The 25701-nt window shown below is 41.7% G+C and overlaps 2 protein-coding genes across 2 annotated transcripts; one reads left to right on the plus strand and one right to left on the minus strand.

Annotated features, from left to right (window-relative positions):
- The first annotated feature begins 202 nt into the window (after positions 1 to 202).
- On the plus strand, positions 203 to 13575 carry LOC139595600 (lysosomal acid lipase/cholesteryl ester hydrolase-like). The gene is made up of 10 exons (XM_071439075.1): positions 203 to 266; positions 3527 to 3665; positions 4962 to 5079; positions 6522 to 6720; positions 7342 to 7451; positions 8949 to 9085; positions 9672 to 9812; positions 10919 to 10990; positions 11903 to 11971; positions 13337 to 13575. The coding sequence occupies exons 2-10, from the start codon at positions 3534 to 3536 to the stop codon at positions 13568 to 13570; spliced, it is 1212 nt and encodes a 403-aa protein (XP_071295176.1). The 5' UTR covers positions 203 to 266; positions 3527 to 3533; the 3' UTR covers positions 13571 to 13575.
- A 723-nt stretch (positions 13576 to 14298) lies between these two features.
- Positions 14299 to 24843, minus strand: ANKRD22 (ankyrin repeat domain 22). The gene is made up of 6 exons (XM_071439076.1): positions 24638 to 24843; positions 18786 to 18977; positions 17922 to 18029; positions 17532 to 17609; positions 16530 to 16628; positions 14299 to 15916 (listed from the first exon to the last, which is right to left on the minus strand). Exons 1-6 carry the CDS (start codon positions 24656 to 24658, stop codon positions 15839 to 15841), a joined length of 576 nt encoding a protein of 191 aa, XP_071295177.1. The 5' UTR covers positions 24659 to 24843; the 3' UTR covers positions 14299 to 15838.
- Between the last annotated feature and the right edge of the window lie 858 nt (positions 24844 to 25701).

The raw sequence follows: 25701 nt of genomic DNA on the forward strand, positions 1-25701 counted from the left end.
ATGGTGCATTTTGGGGTGGTGAATTAAACCAGATCATCTTTTTCATCACAAAGATTTCCCCACTTCTGAAATACTGCCAAATCAGCACTTAAACACGCTCTGCAATGCCTGCTGCCAACTCATGACACTCACAGCTGCTTCCCTGAAGAGCTCATTTTGTTTTGACTTCCTTTTATCGGCGCAGGTTTCTGCCAGTGAATCAGTCTGCTGCTGGAGACAGACCAGTGTCCGTGGCAGAAGGCAGAAGCAAGGCAGTCAAAGCAGAGGTAAGTTACTTGTTCATACATGCTCATGGTCTCTTTCTGTTTCCTGTCTCCATGATGTGCTGCCTCGCTTTTGTGCAGTTGGTTGTAAAAGTAAGCAGAGTTTTTCCTCTCATTTGTAAGTCTGCTGCGATGCACTGAAGTGCTTCTCTGCTTAAACTAGAAGACAAAAAAAATTGACCTGCACAAAAAGGAGAAAATGAGAAACTATTTAATTTTTTCCTACTTGTTTTCTTTTCTTTGAGAACAAGGGAATGAATGTGCAAGTATTGCAACAATGTGTAGTCTGGACCGCCTGTTCCTTCTGTATAATGCGGGTGTACATTTTATTAGTGAGTAAGGCAGCAAATTCTCATGCATGTTTAGTCACAGTTGCTCTTCTGGTTGGTTTGCCTATGCCTTACAGCTCTATGAAGTAAACTTTAGACTGCTTAAGGCACAAGGATAAAAGGACAAATTTCAGAATGGCTTGCATCTTAGCTTCAGTAAATCTTAAAAGTATGTAGAGGAACTTTCTAGGGCATTTATCTCTCTGATCTTTTTTCCAACTAAACATATTCTTTTATGATAGTTTACCATGCTCAGTAGTTACTTATGACTTGATCTCACTAGATTAAAACAGCTGTTTGTGTCTCCTGTCTTTATTCCTAGACTTTAAGGGAGCAGTGGCCTGCCAAGGCTGATTCTACTTGGCCCCCTGCATCTGAGTAAAAGGTGAATACCTGGAAGTCCATAAGCCATGCCAGACGAGCCAGGTGATCACAGAGTGCATTGGGGAGCATTTACCTTAACAAGAGGAATAATTAAGCCTTTGCATTGCCTCAATTAATTTTGGTAGTGATGTGAAAAGAAGTTGAGATATTAGCAGAAATTTTTTTTGCCAAATTGAGATTCCCAGTGCAGGGAGAGGCAGGCATATTTTGCTCCCACTAGAACAGAGTAAAATAGCAGAAAGCAAAACAGAGTGTTGCACTGCCTGAGTATGTAGTTGTGAGGCTTCCTGTTTTGACAAAAAAATTAAGAAGTATTTGATATACAAAGGGAATTTAATGAAGTGTGTTTTTATGCCAGATTTAAAGTTCTGGGTGTTTCCAAATGCTACCTCATTTCAACTGTTTGATGACTCATGAGGTTTGACTTCTTTAAATTTCTTCAGTCAAATTTAAAGGCCGAATTGAAGATCACTAAAAGTCAAAACATATTTTCCTTGTTTATCTCTCTGTCATCCCACAAATTCTGTTCTTCCCCACTACTTGATGGGGAATACTTCCTTATTTTCTCTTGATCTTGATATTGAACATTCCTGAGTACAAATAAACTTCACAGAGCAGCATATCTCCTCATAACAGATGTCTTATGCTAGAAGCAGACTCAAGAAACATGTGGCTACATGAGAACCTCTGTTCATCATTAAAAATTGCATTCTCCATGTCTAGTGCCTGGTTCCCAAAAGACTTGTCTCCTGAGCCTGCTTAACTTCCTAACAAAAACTGTAAGACAGGAAGGTCTCATGAAATTCACTCACAAACCATGTACGCTATGGCTACTGTGAAGTTACATGGACTCTGAAATGCTGACAATCTCTCTCTTGCTGGCTGCTGCTGAGCATAACCCCAGCTGCCTTTGCCTGCCTTCCCCCAGCAAGGCTGAACCCCCTGGAGCTCCCTGTCCTTCCCTGACAATCTGTCCTCAGGAGCTGCTGCAACCCCCATCACTGCGCAGGCTTGTGTCTCAGTGCTGGGCTTGGCAGATATTTAACAATTGCACCAAAAGTCCATTAAAGGATGGACAGGACGGTGAACACAAACACACCATGGTCATAGAAACGTGTCCTCTTCTTCTGAGGAAGCCCAGCCTGCAAGAGCAGTGGTGTCCCCAGCCACTCCTGTGAGGCATTCTTACAAGGTGCTGCAATGAGCTGAAGTGAGCCTTACACTGCATTAAGTTCCATGGATTCTACTATTGAATATTTAGGTCTCTTGCCTGATCTTTATGGTCTTTATACACATGTAGAATGATTACTACTCTTCTCTTCAGAGGCATCATTCTCTCCTCACACATTAAAGCACAACATAAAACAAAAATCTGATGTATGATGTATGATGTGGCTTTTCCTGAATATGTAAGCACAGTACTGAGCTTCCCGGACCAATCTTTTTTGTGCAAAAAAGTCTGGGAAGCTCAGAGAGACCAGTGCTCCTGCACTCATTGATCTGGATTCTAGAAAATAAAGACTAAAACCTGGAAGCATATCTATTTTACATGGAGTTAGCATAAACTGGTACTAGATCAACTGCACTCTGCAATTTCTATCCAGAAATGCTAATCTGGAACCATCCATCATCCCAAGAAAGGGCAAGGTCTTACTTCCCCATAACCAATACAAGATTTCACTATAGACAACCATTTTTAAGAGGTATTGGAGACATGCTTTTGGTAGCACAAAGGCAGTCTCAGGATCTATTGCTCTCTCCTCACAGCTGCTTGCCCGGTGGCCAGAAGGTAAGGCTGACTAGGAACTGACTCATGGCGATTCTGGGGAGCCACACATGGTCACCTTGTTTGCTCTATATTCTCAGAGGAACTGATTATGTTCTGAGGCACATCACCCTATGAGGAAAGCACAAACTGGCACTGAACATGCAAGCATGTTGCCCAACATCCATTAAATCTCTTCACAGAGTGCCTGAATTATTCCTGACCCCTTCAGGAGCCTCATTATCTGGTCCCTCCCCCCAGTACACCACTGACAGACACAAGAATAGCATTCAGTCCCAGAAGAAGAGAGGGCAAGCTTAAAGAGAGCCCATCCTGAACCTCTTTCACCTCATTCCTGAGGAGACAGGAAACAAAGAGTGCTTTCTCCTCCCTTCACCTCTCCTGCTGGCAGAAGGGTGGCAGCAGATAAAGGTGGACAAGCTGGGTGACAATCATCTCAGGTGATCGTGCTTCTTTGTCAAGCTTCTGCTAGGCTCGTGCCAAGAGCTGGTCCTGGCTGCCAAGCCCAGTTCTCTTGTAATCTGCAGAGTGCTCAGGCATATTCTTGCATGGTATGCCCAGGTGCTTCCCACTCCTGTTCTGCAACCCTACCTGTTACACAGGGTGTTTAAGACAGCCCATCCCCACACAGGTTCTTACTCAGGCAGTCCCTGGGGAACAGTTCTCAGGCAACCTTTAGGAGACTCTGCTCTTGGGTCCTCTTGTGGCATTCCACACCACTCTCTTCCTAACACAAGCATCCCTGCATGTGCTCTTCCACACAGCCCCAAGATGTGGTGCCTCCTCGTGCTGCTCTGCTCCCAGGGAATTGCCTTTTCAGCAGGATTCTCAGCAGGCTCCACTGCAGGTGTTGACACAAGCAGCTGCAAGAAGAGTCGCAACCCGGAATGCTTCATGAATGTTGTAAGTTGGGTCACCTTCTTTCCTTTTCTAAAGCTTCTCTTCCAGTTGCATAACTAACACTCCTTGTCAGGAAAGCTAAGAAGAGCCCCTTCTGCATCTCCTGTTTTCCCAGCCTGCTGTTTCCAAAGCCACTGCCTTAGGGTCCCTCCCACCATGAGGGCTGGCTCTGAACGTGCCAGGGACAGATGTGCCTCACTGCATGAGGACAGACACACAGCACTGCAGTGGGGACTGCTGCCTGCTACCTTTGCTTCCAAGGCTGGGCAACTCTCCAGAACCTCCTGAGGGGCACTGGAGATCCACACCAAGTAATTTTGGTCCCAGTGGCCAGACTCAGCCCTGGTTGTGGACAGAGCACTGACAGAGCTCCAGTCCATACTAAACTGAACAACAGACTTTGCTGCCTGCATTTAGGGCAAAGCCCAACAGATATATGATAAATGTGGAGCTGTGTCATGGCTCATGATACCTGTTTGCAGTCAGCTTTCTCAACACATGTTGGTATTTCAGGCTACTGCAAAACAGGAGGAATGCAAACCTGGCAAGAGAACAAGGAACCTTCCAGCATTAGCCTGGAAGAAACCTTGTTTTTCCTATCCAAACAATCCAGGCTGCCACAGAGAAAAATTCCTTTGCAGTGAAGGCAAAGGCTGGTTTCTAACCTCAAGTGAAGCAAAGTGTTACCCTTCCATAAGAAACTGTTTGCTCAGAACAGTGGTAAGGGAGGTTGAACCCCTTCTTCAGATTCTCTCAATGCAAACTAATCAAAGATGCCTTGCCCTGAGTCACCAAAGATTTCCTCAGAGTGCATGCAAAATTAGGTGTAGGTGGTCCCATTAGTTCCTTTGACAAGATCTCCACCCTTGTTTGCTTTGCCTGTATGACTTGCCAAACCACAATTTTCCAAATAGGGATTTGTTATGGACCATCCCCACAGCCATTGGCATTGTCTTATACAGATATAGCTGCATATTTAATCTGTAGAAAGGTACAATTGTATAAGCTTTGCATAACATGACAAACTACTTCTCAGGAGGGAGCTGGTCACTCAGCACAGTTCTGCTTTGTCCTGTAACAGAGGGCTAAATACCAGACAACCACCATCTAAAACGGGTCTGAAGAGGACTTTGCTTCATCTTTTAACAAGATCTGTAATGTTTATTCTCAGCCATGGTCTCTGTGGCTGGAGCCTTGCACTACCATCAGAGCACAACCCACATCTGCACTTCTCATTTTAGTTAGGCTCTAGAACAGGACAACTGGCAAATTAACAAACTCTCCTCTGGCTTTCCACAGAGTGAAATTATCAGGTATCATGGATACCCCAGCGAGGAATATGAAGTTACAACAGAGGATGGATACATTCTTGGTGTTTACAGAATTCCTGCTGGGAGGAATTCCACACGGAATACAGGTGTGACAGTTACAGACATATGGAAGGTCTGAGAGGAGCCAACTCTTACACGGATTCCCCATCTTTCCCCTTTTCATGTGCAATGGCGTGTTCCATGCCTTTCCATCTCCACAAGGGCACCTAGTCAGAAGTGTGACTTAAATCCTGAATCCATCTGAAGTCCACACATTCAGTGTCTCTGTCCTTATTTCAGACTTCCCTAATAATTTTATTACATCCAAGGGTTGGAGGTTTTTTCCCTTCAAATGATCTGGCCGGTAGGTCGGTAAACAGGTTTTGGGGAGGTTTTGCCTTAACAATGTAAATCATACACATATAAAATAGTAGCCTGACAACAGAGCCTCTGAGGTTAGGCATATGAATAATTCCCAGGCTTCTGAAGGACAGAGATACTCTTAAGGAAGGAGGAAAGAAATCAGGTTGTCAGTGAAAAGCAAATGCATTTCATCCGTTTCATCACATTTTCTGAATTGAATAAAAATTCCTAGCTGGAATTTGAGGTACTCTGGGTACTGTTACCTTGATTATCTTTAGTCCTTGTTAGTATCATAGAATGATTTATTTGGATGCCTTCCCCTAACTGCATCTCCTTTGGAGGTAATTTGGACCAGCCTGACTCTCAAAATAAGGCTAGCCAAGTTAGATCAGGGGCCTCTCCCTGCTCAGTGGCTACTTGTGGGAATCCATAAAATCAGAGGGTTTTGGGAAAGCTGCAAAAGGCAGGCATCAGAGACAGCAGAACTGTGATTAGAGCTAAGCAGTAGCCATGAGATAGGTCAGCAGAAAAATTATATAAGAAGTAGAAAAGGACAAATAGAACAATGGTCTGTGTATTAACGCTTGTCTAGAATATTAGGAAGTTCTAAGCTTAATAATGGAGCTCTGTGTATTCTGTTTTAAGGCTTACAAGCAAGTATTGTATTCAAAATAAGCAAGCATTGTTTTAACCAAAGGTACTTGTGCTTATAGTAATTAGATAAAACTACTGTCAATATGCTTTTGCTTTGTGTGATTGGTCAAAAAACTTATAAAGTAAGTTGTAACATTACATTCTTTGTCTGCTGCCTGGATTAATTAATCCTTCTTTGGATTAATTTTTCTTTCTCTTTCTTACACTGTTGTGCCTCGAGCAATTTTCACCTTTGGGTAGATGGTTTCAGCATAGGGGCTGTAAGCTGCCTTTCCAGTGCAAGAGGAAGTAGGACAAGCATCCTCAGTAAATTCATTATTTGCCACACCTGTCGTAAAAAGGTTATGAAATGTCATTAATAGGTTCCTGCTTGCATAGAAAAAATCCTTCAGGTTTCTCAAACCAATATCTATGTATAGTTCTTCTGGGAACTTCTAGAAGATGGAAACCTCTCACAAACTGAACTCTGCACTCCAATATTAAATACACATTAATTGCTGTTCCAATAAAAGTATTTTTTAATCTTTTTCAGGGCAAAGGCCTGCAGTGTTCCTGCAACATGCTTTTCTAGGAGATGCTACTCATTGGATTTCCAACCTGCCCAGCAACAGCTTGGGCTTCGTGCTTGCAGATGCTGGCTATGATGTCTGGTTGGGAAACAGCAGAGGGAACACCTGGTCTTTAAAACACAAGACCCTTAAGCCCTGCCAGAAGGAGTTCTGGCAGTTCAGGTACTCAGTTGAGAGACAAAGACTCAACATAGAAACTCCAAGGGACTAGATAGCTTCAGCCCGATGGCCTTTACCTAAACCAGCATCAGATCAGGATCTACAGAAACCCAGGAGAGCAAAGAACCAGACAAAGATGGATGCTCACTACTACCCAGAGTTGGGAGCATTGGCTGGGGAAGAGATTTCAGAGACTGGGAAATGAAACGGGATCCTGAGGAAAAGGGAGACTGTACTGTGAGAGGGAGAACAAGAACCTCATCTGGAACGTGCTGAGCAGCCTTGTCTAGAAATCTGATCTCACAGCTGAATTCAGCCAAGAGGGAAATATGTTTGGTAACTTATGCAGGTGAAAGCCCTGATTAAATTCAGTTCCCCAAGGGCTGCAGCTGTCAGGTGAAGCTGGCACCTCATGCACACAGAGCCCAGGGCACCAGGCAGCCAGGCTGCACAGCTGCACCCTCTGCCCACTTCCCCAGCTCAGGCAAGGATGCAGACATGTGTGCAACCTCCTCCTCCAGTGGCTCCTGCTCGGTGCAATGAACAAAACTCACAGTCAGTAACAAAACTGACAACACTGTGATAGTCAAATTGTCTGCCAGATTTTTGTGTTTCTCCCCACAGCTTCAATGAAATGGGTAAATATGATATTCCAGCAGAGCTGAACTTCATCATGAATAAAACTGGACAGAAGGATGTTTACTATATTGGTCACTCGGAAGGGTCAACTGCAGGTAATGTCAGGAGAATTATTGACAACCATTTGTTTTCCTATTTGATCAGTAGATGACTCTCCCCACTAATTCTGTTGCTTTTCTTGTTTGTAGAGAGTTAGAAAAACATAGAGATTTTTCTGTGTTGAGATTTGGAAAATATGCAAAACTTTTCTGAAATCAGCTTTGGTTACCCTTAAGAAGCAAATAAACTTAATAGAAGATGCAGTGATAGTTCAACTTTTTAAATAATTACAGACATAATAACAGTCATTTACTGGGTACTTCTTGTACTGCTATAAGGTATTTTTCTCAGCAACAGGAATTTACATGAAGTTGCTTTGTATTAAGGCAGACAATTAGAATCATGGAATATCTTGAGCTGGAAGGGACATAGGATCACTGAAGTCCAACTCCTGGCCCTGCCCAGGCCAGCCCCAACATTCACACCATGTGCCTAAGGGCATTGTTCAAACACTTCTTGAACTCTGGCAGAATTGGTGCTGTGACCACTGCCCTGGGGACGCTGTTCTTGTGAACAGGATGGAAAAACTGAAAAGATAAAACAGTCCATATAATACATAATTTACATGAATACATTTATTTAAATTAAATTGCTTGAAGGCAAGGAAAAATAACCTCAACATCACTAAGTCATGACTTAGTTTCAATCTTACAATTTAAGTTGTACTTAATGACAGGCTATAACTGACCACTTTGCTGTTTAAAAACATAGTGTCAGAGAACAAAAATCAGGAAAGTAGAAACATTAATAGTTTATTTTCTCTTAGGTCCAGCCTTTGTCATTATTCATTTCATGGCCTCTAAATGCAACTAACTTTTTTTTGGCATCAGTTGAAAGTCCTTGATGGGTATGGTTTATGTGTAAGATCCACGAATGGACATTGATTAGAAAGGAGCCACTGCCAGTTATTAGTGTAAACAACCCAGAAAAATAGAGAAGGAAGTATGGAAAAATCATATATTGTCACAAATTCGGACCTTTTCTTTTTCCTGCTTCTCATAAGAGTATTTAAGGACCCCCATGGCAAACAAACCAGGCATCTAGGCTTTCTTCATCTGCCTGTGATACAAGCACAGTTGAAAATACTCAAAGCTCCCAGTATTCAGTTAATTATTCTATAGTTTCATGAAAGCATAAACATGCATAGATCTTTAGAGACTCTAATTTGAAAAACTCTTTTTTAATGACAGTTTCATGAACTTTAGAGGGAATTTATGATACCTTCAAAACCTTAAAAAAGAGTTTTGAAGAGTTCTGATAAAGACAATGCCCAGACATGCTTTAAACCTTAAAATTAACTTTGCCTCCCAAATAAAATTAGTTTCAGGATTTCAGTTCAACACTTTCCTTTAGTAAAACATGCATCACAAACACAACAACAGACTGGGCTGCAAATCTGCTATGATGTCTTGTTTTCTATCTACTGTTCATGTATTTAATTTGTCTGTGGAGGATATCTTCACTAACCCAGGCTGTCTCTTCTGTGTTTGCAGGCTTCATAGCATTCTATATGTACCCTGCGCTGGCTAAACGGGTGAAAGTGTTCTTTGCTCTGGGCCCAGTAACTGCATGCCCACATGCTACAAGCCCTCTGATTAAGATAATAAATCTTCCTGAACCACTGCTCAGGGTATGTCACATTTTCCTTCTAAGAGGTCCAATGCCTGACTGATCTTCACAGGGTTGCCTCAGCCTGAGGTCGAGTGCTCCCAAACAAGTGACAATGCTGACACTGAGCTGGGGATGAATTGACTGCTCTTGAAAAAACCGTTCCCAAACCCTGTGGTGAAAATAGTTATGATATAGAGCTTGTATCAGCAGCTCCCAATGAAGTAGGAGACTTGTGAAATTCTGTTCTAGGATTCCTTCTGTTTAACTAAAATTTTGCTGGCCTCATGCAGGAGGAGTTAAACCAGAACTGCAGTGACAGACATGACAATCTGTAGGACTTACAAAAATGAGTAGGAATTAGGGTCAGCCCACTAGAAATGGAAGGACAGCTTGCTTGAGGATTGCTGATAGTAATATGAAGGAGGAAGAATAAATGATGTGCCATGGGGAAGAGGGTGTTTTAAGGGGTACTGTGAGGGTAAGCTGTTCCAGCACTCTTTGAATAATGCATTATGAAGGCTAGGCAACAATTATTAGCAACAATTTTCTGCATAAAATTCTTCTGTAACAAGAAAAAAAGGCGTTGCACTTTTCCTTTCCCTCAGTTAATATTTGGCTGCAAAGGAGCTGCCCACCAGATCGAGTTTCTGAAAGGACCCGTGACACAGCTCTGTACAAGCCTGGATAAGTTTTGTGCCCATGTTCTCTGTTACATAGCTGGAGGCAGTGTAAAAAATATCAACACGGTAAGTATGTGCAAGAACACCTACTCAGAGCAAAACTGAAGGGATTGTGGCAGTTGCATTTGTGCACTATATCCTTGTCTGGTTACTGTCATGCATGTAAATGTACATTGATCACAATGTAGCTCTCAGCAGACTGAGGGAATGCCAGGACTGTCAGCAGTGGACGGATAGGGCTGGTGATGGGTGGGACCAACAGCTGGGCACATTCCAGTGACAGAGAGAAAGAGCTGACTTCAGGTGGAGCTGTATTGCATATGTCAGGATGTACCCTCTTTGGGGCTAAGCCAACCAGATTTTTGTCACACACAGATGATCTTTAAAAAGAGACAAAGAGTGATGGGTCAGACTTCTTGCCAATACAGTTGACAGTTTCTTTCTTTAGCATATAGACACTGGGGTCCTCTGAACACTGAAATAGCTAAAAGACAGGAGAAAAACCTATTCTTCTTCCCAATTTTTTGGACTATTTGCACCAAAACTTGGTCCCAAAGAACTACTGTAAGGGACATTTTCCTGGTTTTGTTGACCTTAGAACTGGGCCCAACAGCTCCATCCACAAGGAGCAGAGCTACAGAAAGCCCTTCCACTGTGCTGAGGAGTGCAGCACACCTACAGTGGGATTCACAAACATTTGTGCATCAGTCAGAGGGGACAGGAGAGACAGCAGAGTTTTCCCTCTGCTTGCCAATATATGGATGCTGTGGGGCCAATCCCCTTTACAGTGGCCAAAGTATGCAGAAGCTGGCCTGTATAATGTTTATTACTGCAGTGTCTGAAAAAACTGGGCCCATTCTTTTGTCTATAATCCTTTTTAAAAGCACATATGGGAAAGCAGTTAGACTCAAAGGCTCAATGCAAAATCAATTGCAGCTTTTGAATGGCAGAGCTAAACCATGAAGGATATTTCCTGCCTTGCTTAAGTCACTAACGTGGTTCTCAGAGCAAGATAACACAGCTGAAAAAGAATCCAGGGAGATGGAACTGGGACATTTCCCTAACAGAACTATGAAAAATGTTTTGTAATAGAAACTGACTTCTTTAATAGAAACTCACTTTCTTCACAGCACTGGATCTCTGTCTTTATAAAATGTCTGCTTTCTCTCCAGAGTCGAGTAGATATGTACGTAGGACATTCCCCAGCTGGGACATCGGTACACAACATCTTTCACTGGCGACAGGTACAATTGTGCACTGACATGTAAACAACCTCCCACTACTGCTTTTTATGCAACTGACAGCCTACAGGGAAATCCAGAGGCTTTGGATTTGGGAAACTGACCATCATACCTTCTCACCTACTGCCATGAGCACCTGCACATTTAATATGGTCTGGAATATAGATGTGCTCCTGAAGACAAAGATTCCCAACAGTCAGTCCCACAGGATACAGCTAGCCAGGAAATGGACACAAACCATGAGCAGCTAGTGACTCTATGGTTTATTTTGCCAACCTCAAACAAAATCAAGTGGATGCAAAGCAAACACAGATACAGGAAGATACAACAGCAAAGACAATGCATCAGGCAGATTTTTAGCACATACTCAGCTACTTAAATCCTGGAAGCAAAGGTTTTCTAAACTAGGTTTCTCTCACCCTTTATTACAGAACACTCACAAGTGAAATTGCTTGTCATGTTTGTGCAAAAAATTAAATTAAATTACCAAAACAAACAAATAACTCCAGGTATTCACTCACCAGCCCTGCAAGGCATATTACACAAGACTTGTAATGGCCCTGACACATTATAGACACTCAGGTTCTCTTTCCATGTGAAAACTGGCCCCAATTCTACATGACAAACAGTGACCCCAACTTTACTTATCTAAGGTAGCAAACCAAAATTTTAAGTAACAAAACATACTGAGGGTGGAAGATAAGGATCTGGACAGAAAGTTAGCAAGGGAAAAGGCAAGGATGCCACTTACCCTGTGATCTATCCTCAGCATCCTGGAAGCCTGCAACCAGAGGGAAGTGTGGGAATAAAACAGTCCACTACCTGAGCCTTGACCTAACTCACAGGCAGGAATATGCCTCCTGCACTCTACTCCTTCATCTCTCATACCTTTTATTTTGTCTGTCCTTTTAACAGCTAGCACACACAGACCGGTTTCAAGCTTATGACTATGGCTCAAAGGAAAACATGAAGAAATACAACCAGGTAAGGCAAAATGGCAAAACTCAGAACTTACCCTTGAGTGTTGGTAAAACTAGTAATAGAAAATTTCAAATTTTAGCACCTGTGAGTATTAACAAGGGGGAGAGTGGTCTCATATAATGTTTCAGCTGAATCACACACAAGTGTAAAAATTTATTCACAAACAAGGCAGAGATAGACCTTTACAGACAATTAACAGAAGTTTATTTTGTCTCCCCTACTGATGCTGTGATATGCTCAATGACATGTCAACTCACATGTCATTCCAAAAATGAATAAGAACCACACCCAAGTCCTAGGACTGGGTGAGTACAGAGCTCTTCACTTGCCCAAAAATCCTCAAAGCCTGCCTGTGACAGTGTTCACAGGGGTTCTTGGATGAGGCAAGAGGCGAGAATGTTGACTCTATGTTCAGAAGGCTTGATTTATTATTTTATGATATATCTATTACATTGTAACTATACTAAAAAGAAATTGAAGGAAAGGTTTCATCTCTCAGAAGGCTAGCTAAGAATAGAAAAGAAAAGAATGAATAACAAAGACCTGTGGCTCGGACAGAGAGAGAGCCAGCTCTGCCATGACTGGTCAGTAAATCTAAACATCTACAGGAGACCAATCACAGATCCACCTGTTGCATTCCACAGCAGCAGATAACTGTTGTTTGCATTCCGTTTCTGAGGCCTCAGCTTCTCAGAAGAGAAAAAATCTTAAGAAAAGATTTTCACAAAAAGATGTCTGCGAGACCTGCCTTTCATTTAAGAGAGGAAACAGATATCACAGTGACCTCTCCAGTGGACTGGCAACAATTTCACTATTAACCAGCACATTTGACTTGCACTGTCCAGTGCTGTACCAAAATGCTGATTTTCACAAACAGAGAGGCCCCAGAGCTACAATCAGTCACTTCTATCTTGCACACTCAGAAATTTTCTAGGGGGAAATAATAAATGACCAAATTATTTCCTTTCCAGTTCAGTTCCAAGCATGAAAACTAAGACCAAAAGTCACACTCTGTGCACCCCAAAAAACTTTATAGATCACCTCACCCTGAATAAGCACAGGAAAAATCTCCAGAGTCCTTGACTGATGAATACTGACAATTCTCTCCATGCCCACAGCTCTGAAGAGCACAAGCAGGACCAAACTGCAGGACAACCCTTAGCCATGCTTTATAGGGAGAAGAGGAATAGAATGGGTCATTCCATAGACAGGGAATGGGGTTAGGGCAATGAGCAGTAAGAGGGTGACCTTCATCCTTATGGCTTTACTGCAGAAGCAAAAGACAAAGAGAGGTGCTTGCACAGAAACCTTTCTCAAACACAACTTTGATACAGCAGCATTCACTCAGGTCTCCTCCCTGTCTTACAGACTGCTCCTCCTGAGTACAAGATAGAGGAGATAAAGACACCAACTGCTGTTTGGAGTGGTGGACAGGACACGTTTGCAGACCCAACAGACATAGCGAGGCTTCTTCCTCGGATCACTAATCTCATTTACCATGAGCATTTTCCTGCATGGGGACATCTTGATTTCATCTGGGGCCTTGATGCAGCTGAGAAAATGTATCTGAAAATCATTGAATTATTAAGAAAATATTTTTGAAACCATGAGCAGAGTCTTGATTATAACCTCCAAAATTTCTATTTGGCAATAAGGGTGGTATCTGGGGAACAGGTAATCACACGGGCACACATGATGGATACTTCTATAGGTATTTATTTGTTCTTATTTATTTCTTGCTTTCCTCATAATTTGAGTTTCCCATGGTGTTACTGTGACTGCTGTTTTCCTGAGAAGTCCAAGGTATATAAGAATGAAAGCTGACAACATTGAATATACTGGAGTACATATTGCAGGGATCACTAAATTTCAAAAGTTTTTATTTCTACAAGACTAATTTTCCTAAGCCCAAATTCTGGGGTTTTTTCAGATTTTTGTCTTCCAAGGGAGACCCAAAAGTGTGATTTGATCATTTCTTCATTGAAATGAACAATTTTGTTTAAATTAAATTATTGATCCTCTTGACAGAGAACCTGTCTTTTTTGTTTTCCCTCCTCAAATTACCCCTTAATGTCAACGCAACCAAGAGATCTTCAAGCACAAGGAACTGAGCAGATAATAGATGACAAAAAATTTCAAGGAATCCAACCTCAAAAAAATTTACTGAAGTATTCCTCTGCCCCCCATGCCTACAAATCACGTAAATGTTTGTTCGCACACCCCGAGCCCCTCACAGTTTCAAAGACCACAGATAGCAGCTGTGGAATGAGATGTAGACTCATCCAGCAAGGTGCACTCCGGGCAATACAGCTTCCACCCTATGAATTATTTTCACACTGGTAGTGAAGCTGTTGCCAGCACTCTCAGCTGTCTCAGCATTCAGTTTTACACAGCTCTGTGTCTGGGCCATTCTTCATTCAAGCAGTTCCTGAAACATGGCAAAGCAGTTGGATGTTTTCCCCTCCCAGCCATCAGCCCTAAGTGATGGTGTCTTCACAATCCATGCAAGTGCCTCCCCTCTTCTCACCTACAAGCTGCTCTGGAGTGTCTGTCCCCAGACTGTGCACAAAATGTTCATTATTACAGGCTCCAACAGGAGCTTTATTTCATGGAGTGTTTCTGGCTGCAGCCTCAAGCTCATCTTGTCCAGCCAAGACCCCTTGTAGTTGGAGTTGACAACCAGTACAATAATTACACTGAAAATGTATCTGCCTTTGCAACACAGGAAAAGTACACTAGCTTGTCCACACACCTGCTGTGGCACCCATTAGCAATGTACTGCACTTCTGACAGCTTATAGCAAAAGGCCAAAATTGTCAACAAAAATAAAGATCCATTAGACCAAGGAGGCACAACACAGCAGTGTATGAAAGGAGCTTCCCCTTTATTGCTGCATTATCAAATCACAAACCACTGGACCACTTTAATACATTGCTTATTACTGCAGGTTTTCTTCTGCCTTCACTTATGCAAGAGAAGACTCGTGGATATATTATTATTATGATTGGTATTATCCCCTGCTGCCTGCACCACTCTGTACAGCAGGCTATCCTGCCTAGTCCCATGGGAATGATACATCTGGTTTCCATCAACAGCATTTCATTTATTGACTCTTTTTTTTTCTTTAGTGTGCTGTTTATATTGGAAAGGTAGTCAAGAGACCTGTTTCTCTACTGAGCCAAACATATTTTCTTTACTATTTCTTAATGCATTAAAGTGATCTGGGAATTGACTTTCTTTCTTAATCCAGCAAGGCATTGAATCTCTTTTTGCTGTTTCTCAGATGAAACCTAAGTCCTACCATTGTAGCAACACAGGGAGAATTAAGGTGTGTGAAAATTCTAGGAAGGATGGAAGGAGGAAGGGCTCAACTGAGAGATCTGTTTTCCCAGCCCCTCCCATTGTAGGAAGATAAATACTAAGAAGAAGGGTACCAGACCTTTTATAACTGCTGTAGCATATTGTTTAGTTTCCCTATGGAACAAGGAGCACACACTCTAAAGGATATTTTATTTTTGCATTGGCTGCCAACCATCATGTGCAATGTTTAGGCTTCCAGATATTTTATAGCTAGCTTTCAAAATCCACAGGCTGCAGAAGTCAAGTAATAAAACTGATGAAGCAGATGGAAAGGACAATATTTTGAACACTATTGTAGTAATTCATGGCTTAGTAAAATAAAATGAACTTCATGGCCTTGGGGTACTCATAAATCTCACACAAAATTGTCCAAGTCTGCAGCAAGGAATGGGTGGATGTGGACTGAGTCTTTATCAAGTATCAGCCCCCATCCTCTGCAGCACTTCTGCTGTTGTGAAAGGTGGGTTTTCAGATGAGGTAATTTTCTGCATGTTTGAGAGTTCTTGATGGCTAAGAATCTTTTCTTATCATGCTTTCAATGTTGTGGAACTGTAATCTTCTTGCTATATCTAAGGGAGTCTCCCCATCCTGAAAGAAACACATGAAATACATTGCAATACGACAGATATGGGTCACGTACAAAGGATTTCCTAACTTTGCCACCTGTGTAAGGTCTCCTGTCACTTCTGCTCTAAAATAAAGGTTTCAGGACATGCTGGGCCTATCCTGCTCTGGCTGAAGAAAGGAATAGAGACCTCCCCTACAGCAGGGAAAGCCTTTCCACTGTTCCCTGGGAGTAATATCCAGATGTATGGAGGCCGGCTAAGATTTGATTTCAAGAGCAACATAGGTAATACACTGCTCACCTTAACTCAGTAGTGCAGATACTCCCAGGTCAATACTGATTTGGGCAACACTTGAGCTGTTCTGGTGACAGAAGCAGATTGACTTAGCCTCCCAGAAGAAGGGTGCTCAACAGCACAAAAACTACCTAGGAAGACTTCTATCCTTGCCCTGCAGCCTACATCTTAGGAACAACTATAAAGTAGCTCTGAGCTAAGAAGAAAACAGGAAACAAATTGGCTGCCAGGAAGATGTGCACCCTTTTCTTTAAACTGCTGTGCACCAGCTAAGGCCTACAATGCACCTACTGGCTGACCACCATGATAAGCAAATACATTTATCAACTTCACCTTCTTACCTGATTCTTTACAGAAGTGTCAGCATGAGCTTCAAGCAGTAAAGGAATGACTGCCTGGTTTTTCATTTCACACGCATAGTGAAGGGCTGTGCTGCCAGACTGAAGGGAAATGGAAGCAAATTAATTTTATTTCTATTACTTCTTTAGTAGAGCTTAGGTAAGTAGGACTACCTGTAGGCTATCAGATTCCTCCTAACAGCTGGATGCAAAACACACATACCATTTCCTGTCACAATACACTAAAAGGTAAAAAAACCACATTACCATGAGAAAAACAGGATCAAAAAAATTAATTCCTTCCCTGGGATACAACTGCTAAAACAGGCTTGATGCATTAGCAGGAAACCAGTAACTTCAGAGGATCACATGAGCTTGACCTCAGAAACTACATCTTAAACAATACTGTTTGCTTGCACTTCAGTGTTTTAGAATTTCATTGCTGGTAAAATTAGTGTTTCTCCTTTTCCACCTTAGAGAAGAGAAGCTCTTTACCTCACCCAAGTAGGATAGTGGATACACAGCTCTGTATAGACATAGATACATGGATACATAGATCAGCATGGATACATAGATCAGCACACTCTGAAGACTAAGAGAAGACACAGGGTCTTGCCCTGTAGCCCACAACCCTGTTCCAGTTCAAAATAAATGCTGGTAAACTCAGATGCTTATATCACTAGAATCTTTACAGATTATTACTAGAATCTTTACTAGAATACAGGGGTATTTAATACATAAGTACCTGAGCCCAGCTTGCCTGGATGCTCTTATGAGGGCATTATTCAGAAAGGGAGGATTCGTTGATCAGTGGGGAATTATTTCTGTATACACTATAAATCTGTTGCCTGAGTGTCAAGCAGAAACATTGAATCCTCCTGGTACATCAGTCAGTTCAGTCCCTGATGCTCCTACTCCAGCTATGCTGCTAGAAGGTTCTGTAGTCTGTTTTTAGTATTGTTTCCTTCCTGTGAGCCACATTTGCATCTGTATAAAGCCACTTACAGAGTCTGTAGCATTCACATCGACTCCAGCTCTAAGCAACATCTTGACCAGGTGTTCATTCTGTTTTGTCTTTGAGACCTGTTTGGTGCAAGGGAAAGAGTAACACAGTGAAACAGTTAATCTGCATATAGCCTTAAGTATATTTGTGCTAAATACCATGGGGTTTTTTCCCAGAAAAGAGGCATGGTCTCTGGGAATGTCAGACTGATGCAGTAATACAAATCTGTTCCTTCACCAGTTACAGCCACAGCAAAATCCCTTCTGTTGAACACACTCAGTCTTGCTTTAAGAAAGCAGCCCATATTCTGTAGAGGTTCCTGGCCTGAAACACTGCCAGGAAAAATGGCAAGGGAAAGGTAGAGGGTCATTCTTGCTTCCATCCAGACTCACCATGAGAAGGTACCCAATAAGCATAACTGGCATGAGGATTATGATGAGCACATAGTCAAGGAAGGTGAACCGTTTCCTCACAGCATAGTGCAGGCAAGTGCAGTCCTTCTAAACACAAAGCAACTCTGATTAGTACCAGATTCAGTGAACGCACTTTGGTTAATATTGACTAGGGTAGACCATTTTAAATTCCACAAGCGTTCTTTTAGACTGTCTAATAGGAAATCTCCTGTGATTTTCCAGCAGATATAGACACATGCATCTTGTTTCATTCAAGTAGAAGCACATTTAGCACATGGAGGGACATGGAAATTGGACTACACATGCAAGGATGATGTGGGATCCAAAGGATTCCATGTGTATGTTGGTAAACCTGGACCTGGCTACAGAAATGCAAAGGATAGAGTGGGTATGTGGCTGTTGCTGCCACACAGCAAGGTAAATCAGCAGGAGGAATCACCACAGCCCCCCTTCTTATGGAGGTGCTGGCTACTGAAGCAAGGATATGTGAGACCTTAGGACATCGCTTTTGGGACATCAGGGAAAAACAGGAAAGCAGCAAAGACCACCACAGACTCCTATTGAGAACAGAGCTTTAAAAAATCTTTGAATACTGAATACCAAAGCAACTAAGGGGCAGTCTGCAAAGTTTTGTGCTACAGTGTTAAATTTGTTACTGGTTGTCAAAATGGAGCTGTACACAGGACTCCAAAAAAAGCAGAGAAGACTTTTAGTTCCACCTGTTTCTCCACATATCCTCAGTAGGAAACAAACTTGAGGTTTGTCTGTGCTTTCCAGTGTCCCCACTGGCACTCCCAGAATCTGAAAGAACAGTCCCACAAAGGAGAGTCAGTGGCCACTTACCTTATTTCTGAGGTTGACATCAGCATGTTTCCTAAGAAGATAGTTAACTATTCTGTTGTTTCCTTGTCTACATGCACAAATTAAGGGGGTGTCTCCAAGGAAGCTGTCCTGGACATTCAAATTGTTGCTGTTGCTCTCCAAAAGGAGACGAACTTTGTTGAAATCGTTGTTATAAGCTGCCTGGCAGATGGGCTGAAGTGAGAAGATAATATTCATCAGCACGTGCTTCACTAAGACATCCATACTTGCCGTTCTGGCTGACTCCTCACACACCCCAAAACACTTGACAGAGGCTGTAGTTCTTGGTGCCTTCCAGAAGATGGTGGTAGGAGATGCTCCTGCAGCTCTACACAGCTCCCAGCCCCAAAGTCACAGCCTTTGCACAGTGGAATGGATTTTCTGTTCATTTCGGATGCTATTTCTATAATCCAGGAAATAAGTCCTGTTTATTTGCAGTCATTAGCAAAAAAAAACCCCAAACCAGCTTCCATTCCGGCGGGAGTTGGTCACTGTAGTAAGCAGCAAGCAGGGACAAGCCCCTGTGCCTGAGTTCACCTCAGGCTTTACCTCTGGCTGAGCAGAATGAGCCACTCCTGACTCATCCATTCCCAGAAGAGAACCACACTTCAGGTGAGAGTTGAAAAACCAAGCCCCACCAATGTTTCTTTTCTAGACCTTGAAATACCTAAAAAAAACCCATGCCAGTGTGCCCATGGTCAGATCCTGCTTGGCCTTTTTTTTTTGAGAACTGCTTTCTGGTCAGCTTTTCGCTCAATATTTCTACACATCCTTGACCTAAACTGCAATTCCTTCCCTCTCCAATAGCAAGAATTCAGACTAAGGAGAAGCTGAGAAGGGCAGGAGTACTGCAGGTTTCTAATAGCCTAATACAGGCAGAAACTAACATTTAGAGGTGAGGCAGCCTGGTAGCGTTTGAATTCTCCAGACAAAACAGAATAAGTCTTTCTTTTCTTTAGTACTGAAGATTTTACCCAACATTTTCCAAAACAGACATTTTCTTTAAATATTAGCTGTAATTTTTCCTCTTCAGTCTTTTTTTTTTCACATCCTAAATATTCTATATGAAAAAGATCTAGGCCTGATCTCTGAGCTCTTTCCTCACTCCTCCAGATTGTTCCCTTCTCTCTGTCCTCCCCTCTACTCCTACACCTTCCTGCCTTAAAAATATTATCTTATTTACACATTTTCAGCCAAACTTTGATTTAGAAAACAGGTTTATCTCCAGCATAATTACTGCTTAGTTTTCTGGACAGCTGCATAAGAGAAGTGATTTGTTTCCAAAGAAAGTATTTACATGCTTACCAGACCTTGCACCACTTCTTGTTTTGTTTTTATTCTATGAGTCAAAAATCTACAAAGAACACATGCCATATTTTAAACTTGCACATCTGTCTGTATTTGTACAGAAGCATACATATACAATTTGGCACTTTGCATTGAACCAGAACCAGAACTGCTTTAATGATTTTGAGGAGAAAAGCCTCTTTCAAACCCCTTTTGGTGTGATTTGCACACAGGTGCCATCTAAAAGATCAGTTTTCTCTAGAACCCTGCTCTCTGTCATGTTGGTGTCTAGTACTCTATCTTCATGTCCAGGAGAGAGAAGATCCTGTGCAATCTGTCTGCACCTCTGATTTCCCTACTACTCTTTCCTTAGATATTGCTTTGCATATTTAAAGGTGCAAGAGATTTGCTCTTTGGTTGAACATCTGTCCAAATCCCAGACATTTACCATACAAATTTGCTCCTTCCTAAGCTGGTTTTGCTCATTCAGCAGCTCAAGGATATGGTTTTTTTGCTTTTCTTTCTGTACTGCCTCCAAGACTTGTACTTGCTGGGTGGTTGAACCCAAGGCATTTCTGACTGATGCTGTCATTGATCCGTGGGATCTTTTTCTAAACCTTCCACTTCTGCTGAACTCAGTTCTAGAGCCATGAACAATGATGGCACACAGACCACTCCCTAAGAGACCTCATTATTTGGGGTGAAATCATGCACAGAGCCCAGCACACATGAGTCACAGGTGCTCCTTCACCTACTGAAACCAGCTGCTCCCAGAAAACATCCAGGGCACAGAGAATGCAAGGAAGCAATTCTCATCCATTCCAGGAACTAATACCTGGGAAACTGATGTATTTAAAGTGTGATGTATTTAAAGTATGATGTAAAGTAAAGATGCATTTTGAATCATTATTATTCCCCTGGAATGGGGGTACTTTATAAAAATTATACTGTCTGCATTAACATGTTCCATTCATATTAAAAAAAAAAAAAAAGACAAAAAGAAACACAAACTTTTTTCCCATTTTTATGGGATTTTTGAGGCCCATTCTGCTGGTTTGTATTCCTGAAAATACCTTTCAGTCAAAGAAAGGTGAAAAGTCTCACAGACCAAACTTGTAATATATCTCTCAAATTGTCTTTTCCATGGCTTGAAAAGCAAACATAGTAGCAGAATATTTAAGTAAAGGGACAAAGCACTACTAACAACTATAAATTCATTATATTGATATCAATAACAATAAGGATTCAGAGAAAAAATGTGTTAGGAAAGTATAAAGATAAGAAAAAATACAAATAGGTGACAATCAGCCACTTGTCCAAGAAAAGCAAATGCTATATTAGATAGTGTCTCTCACAGAAAGAGGTGTTATAGAAGACACTTTACTGGGATGGTGTGTAGAGTTCTTGTCATTTGTGTCCTAAAGTGAGATCAGACCATGGCAGGAGCATGAAACATCTCTACAACTGAGGAATATGAAGAGTCTGAAGCAAGGTTGATTTGCTTAGCTGGGTTAGGGAGATACATCACCGTCTTTGGTGCTCCAAAATAAAGGGTCAGTATTAAAGAAGACCAATTAATTTCAAGGAACATGGTAAAAAAGGTAATACATCTGACCAAGAAATTTAGCATGAAAATTAGAAACAGATTTGTATTCATAAGCAGAGTAAAGTAACAAAACAAGCTTCCAGTGGCAACAGATTGGACACAAAACCTGCCTGGCCCCAGGCTGGGGCTTGAGCATGTACCAGGATTTCTGTGGTTGTGAAACCTCAGCCACAAAACTCTTTTCCACCACTCACTTTTCTGGGTTGTCACTCTGGCAACCCTATCTAAAGGAGGACTAACTGTGCTTAAGACGGTTTTAACCTATCCTGGAGGATAAGGGACTGGAAAATCTCCCTCTGTTTTCTACGGTGTTAGAAGATTGCCTCAGTAGTGATACAGCCGGTTTCAAATTTGTTTATGGTTATTACTGTTGCTATGTTATTGTTATCCACTCATCGTACACAAGAGAGAAATAAACCTAGGGATAGTTCTCAGAATACCTGAGCTTCACGTGCCAGGAGCAAGCCATACCCAAGGAATCCAAAGTTCGTGTCTTGTGAACATGTCTGTGGAGTCTCCTTTAGGGACGTGTGAGAGGAGAACACAACAACAAATTCTGAAGAAAGCACAAGTGAACTGAGTTCTCAACTTCTGGAGGAGTGGTTTGCAGTCCAAGACACAAAGTGGCTTCTCTTGCCCACACCACATCATTTATAAATCCCAGTGTCCTGGCTGTCCCAGGGAACTCACAGCACACCTGGCCCACCCCCATAAAGCAGCAGGGCAGAGCCAGCACTGGCACAGCAAACACTGCACCCCACACAGCACGGGCTCAGCTCTGAAGGGAGGGGGAGTAGGATCCACAACTCCAGCTCAGGCAAAGAGGAGGAGAGGGCCCCTGTGGAGGATCTGGCAGCAAAGCCCTTCAGCTCTGCTCTCATTCACACTTCTGCAGCACCACCCAGCATTCAGACACGGTGCACTGGATGAGCCTGACAGTGAGACTCTGCACAAAATGTACAATGGAAAGGAAGGAAAAACCAGAATCACAACCCCAAACACTCCTTTAACCCTCTCCAGAGGTGCCTTTTCCCAGCCATAGCATCAGGGCTAATCATAAACTAGAGCACAGTCTGCCCAGCTGAAAAAAAAGCAGTGGGCAGACACTGGAGAATGGAAAGTATAGTTTGAAGATTAGATATGCCAATAATTGAGTGTTTAAAATCTCTCTTTCTCCAATACTCCTTCTTCTGCAAGCCCTTTAGACCTGAATTTATTTGTCCAGTATAGAAGGCTTCAGGGAAGGTGAGAAATACTCTCAGGACATGCAAGGGTTTTCATGCCTGAGAGCACTCAGTACAAGATCACCAAAAAAGTGTTGCAAGAAAAGCAATAACACTTTCACTATCAGAAAGGGAAGTTATAGAACCAATTTTTTGTTTTTTTAAAAATCAATTGTGGAACATGATTGATGCTAGGTCCTAGTAGTTTACCCAGATCCAGATGAACCACCACATCTGAACCTGTCTGGTGTTTTCAGAGTTTCTTGCATCACCCTCTGCTCAGCTTTGATGAGCTTAGTGATAAACCTCCAGCTACTTAGCAAGTTCTGCCACACAAGCAAAGGTTAAAGGCACAGTATGAAGGACAAAGCATTCAACCAATAGAGAGGAGGTGAAGGTAAAGCCTGTCTTGCAACTTGGAGAGCAATTTCATATGCAATTGCTTCCTCCTTTAGAACTCCAGGGGATTGCCTAAATTACATCAAGTCTTTGCAATTGTTTAGAAAAAAGGAAAATATTTTGCAATGTCAAAATATTCTGAACCAATCCATAGTCTCTTCCTTTGCACTAAAATTATACAAACAGCATGCTGTAAACTTAACAGGAAAGTCTAAATTATGTTTAGGATGCCAAGGAATACACTAATATCTAAGTAAGTTCTGCTTCTCAGAAAAGGCAACCTACAATTCTTTATTTTCAGTTCCCTAGCTTTCTATCCTGTATAATTTACATAATTTACCATATGAACCATAATTTACGCGGAAAACTGTTTCTCAAAATGTTTAAAGAGAGAAAATGAATTTATATGAAAATAACAACTAATAAGCATGAGAAACATGGACTGCATTTAAACATTCTTTAAAAACCTGTGTAATTAAGCTAGACAACACTGATTTCCACTGCAATACTATCCCAGAGTAGCAGATCTGGAGAGAGGCAAGAAATCCTTTCAGAAAAAGCTACAGTCCTTTCAGCTGATCACCCTATGAATGCACAGATTCAAGTTCCTTGTAGTACTGAAAGAGGAGAAGATGCCTGATTTCACTGAATAGCTTTTTGAAAATAAAAGGGTGGCTTTCAGCATAGAAATGTAACCTTTAAAACCAACAGCCATGTAATGCTACCTCCAGAAAAACAAACACAGCGCAATGCACTCTTTTCACAGTCACAAAGGACCAAATTCCTCATTTGTCCCCACATGTACAAATGGGAAATTTATAACAGAATACGTTTAGGTAGAATTTATTCTAAAGCACAGGAAAATATTAAATGAACTGTAGTTTGGGGACAAACCCATAAAGATAAGGTAAAAAATAATTACCTTCCTAAAACAATATGGGGGGCGTGAGAGGTTTTCTTAGGCATTAACTTTATTATCTGTATTCAGTGTAAGCCAAGGAGCTGTCTGCTTTTTGCAAAGCTGTTTGTCACTTGCACCATGTTCAGAATTGTTCTGATCTCAGCACAGAACAACAGAAAACGTTGAACACATACTTCGTGAAACCACGATAATTATGCCGGTTAGTGGCATTTTTTTTTTTGCTTCTATAAACAATACTACTGACAGCTTGTTATAGACAAAGGAAAACATTTCCAAAGGGAAAAAAGTTCCAGATTGCTATAAGCCTGAGTATGGGAGGCTGCGAAGGGAACAAACCAAGCCCAGTGAATACCCATACCTTGAACAGCGTCAGTAACTGCAGAAAATGGCCACGTACCTCTGAATAGAGTATCCCCATGCCTATTCTTCACTCTGGAGTTCCTTCTTGTTCAACAGCCCAACAAGTTACCCTCACTTGAAATGTGCTCGAGCTTGTTTGAATCTGGTTAATAGTTAACACGAAAGTATCACTTTTTCTTAAGCTGTGTTTCCTCTCAGTGCTTTCTACTTAGTAGCATAAAACTATTGTCTTCAGAAACCCAACCCAGGGAGGTAAACGTGAGAACAGCAGCCTACGGGAGACTGATGGAACAAGTTACAACACAGAAGCATTTTCCTTTGTCATTTCTGCAATAACATCCTCCAGTTACCTAAAAAGGAAAGTAGCAAAACAGGTTGAGGAGAGGAGGGAGAGAGAAGGGAAGGAAGTTTCACAAGTAAAGAAATGGAGGAGTGAAAAAAATAAAGAGCATGAAATCTAAAACTTAAAATAAAGAAGAATTGTACTTAGTTTGCCACCCAAGCTGCTCTTGACTAAAATACTTTCCAAACCTTCTGCAAGAACACCTCAAACGCCTGTCAGGAAAAGGGAAGCACCTAAATGCCACGCCTTTAATGAGAACTCCCACTAATTAGCCTCTCACTCTTTAATTAAACAGGCCGGCCGCTTTCATCACATTGGCTCCATCTTCTCTTTCTAGCCCAGCCCAACCACTGAATATGATTCACGTCTACCCTGATAATTTTATATGCTAATTGGGAAGAGAATCATTGCTGATGGCCCCCAGGATAAGATGCCGATGGCATTTCTGTACTACACTCAGTCTTTTTGAGCAAGGCATGTGTATTTCAAATTTCTTCATTCACCTCAAAAATACATTTCCTTATAGTTTAAATCACATTTCATATATTTCAAGCAAACTTTTTTTAAAGTTTTAAAACATATTCATGTAAGTATGCATCTTAAATCCAAGCCCTCTGCCTAACATTTGAGAACTTCTATTTCCAAATAATTTTCATATTTATTCTCAGTGAGGTGGAGGAACCATATCAAATTTCTTATTCTATCTCCAGCCTTGTCTCATTAAAGCAGTACAACATTGCTGGCTGTAGTGTTCTTTT

This window comes from Agelaius tricolor, unplaced genomic scaffold (genome assembly GCF_023055355.1).
Source record: "Agelaius tricolor isolate 1412-34295 unplaced genomic scaffold, bAgeTri1.0.p SCAF_13, whole genome shotgun sequence".
In the NCBI taxonomy this organism is placed as follows: domain Eukaryota; kingdom Metazoa; phylum Chordata; class Aves; order Passeriformes; family Icteridae; genus Agelaius; species Agelaius tricolor.

Coding starts and splice junctions, on each gene's coding strand:
- ANKRD22 (XM_071439076.1), bottom strand. CDS start 24,658: ATGGGGATACTCTATTCAGAG. Junction 17,610..17,921: donor TTATTGGGTACCTTCTCATG/GTGAGTCTGGAT, acceptor TGCACCAAACAG/GTCTCAAAGACAAAACAGAA. Junction 16,629..17,531: donor ATGTGAATGCTACAGACTCT/GTAAGTGGCTTT, acceptor ATTTCCCTTCAG/TCTGGCAGCACAGCCCTTCA.
- LOC139595600 (XM_071439075.1), top strand. CDS start 3,534: ATGTGGTGCCTCCTCGTGCTGCTCTGCTCCCAGGGAATTGCCTTTTCA. Junction 9,086..9,671: donor TTCCTGAACCACTGCTCAGG/GTATGTCACATT, acceptor CCTTTCCCTCAG/TTAATATTTGGCTGCAAAGG. Junction 10,991..11,902: donor ACATCTTTCACTGGCGACAG/GTACAATTGTGC, acceptor TCCTTTTAACAG/CTAGCACACACAGACCGGTT.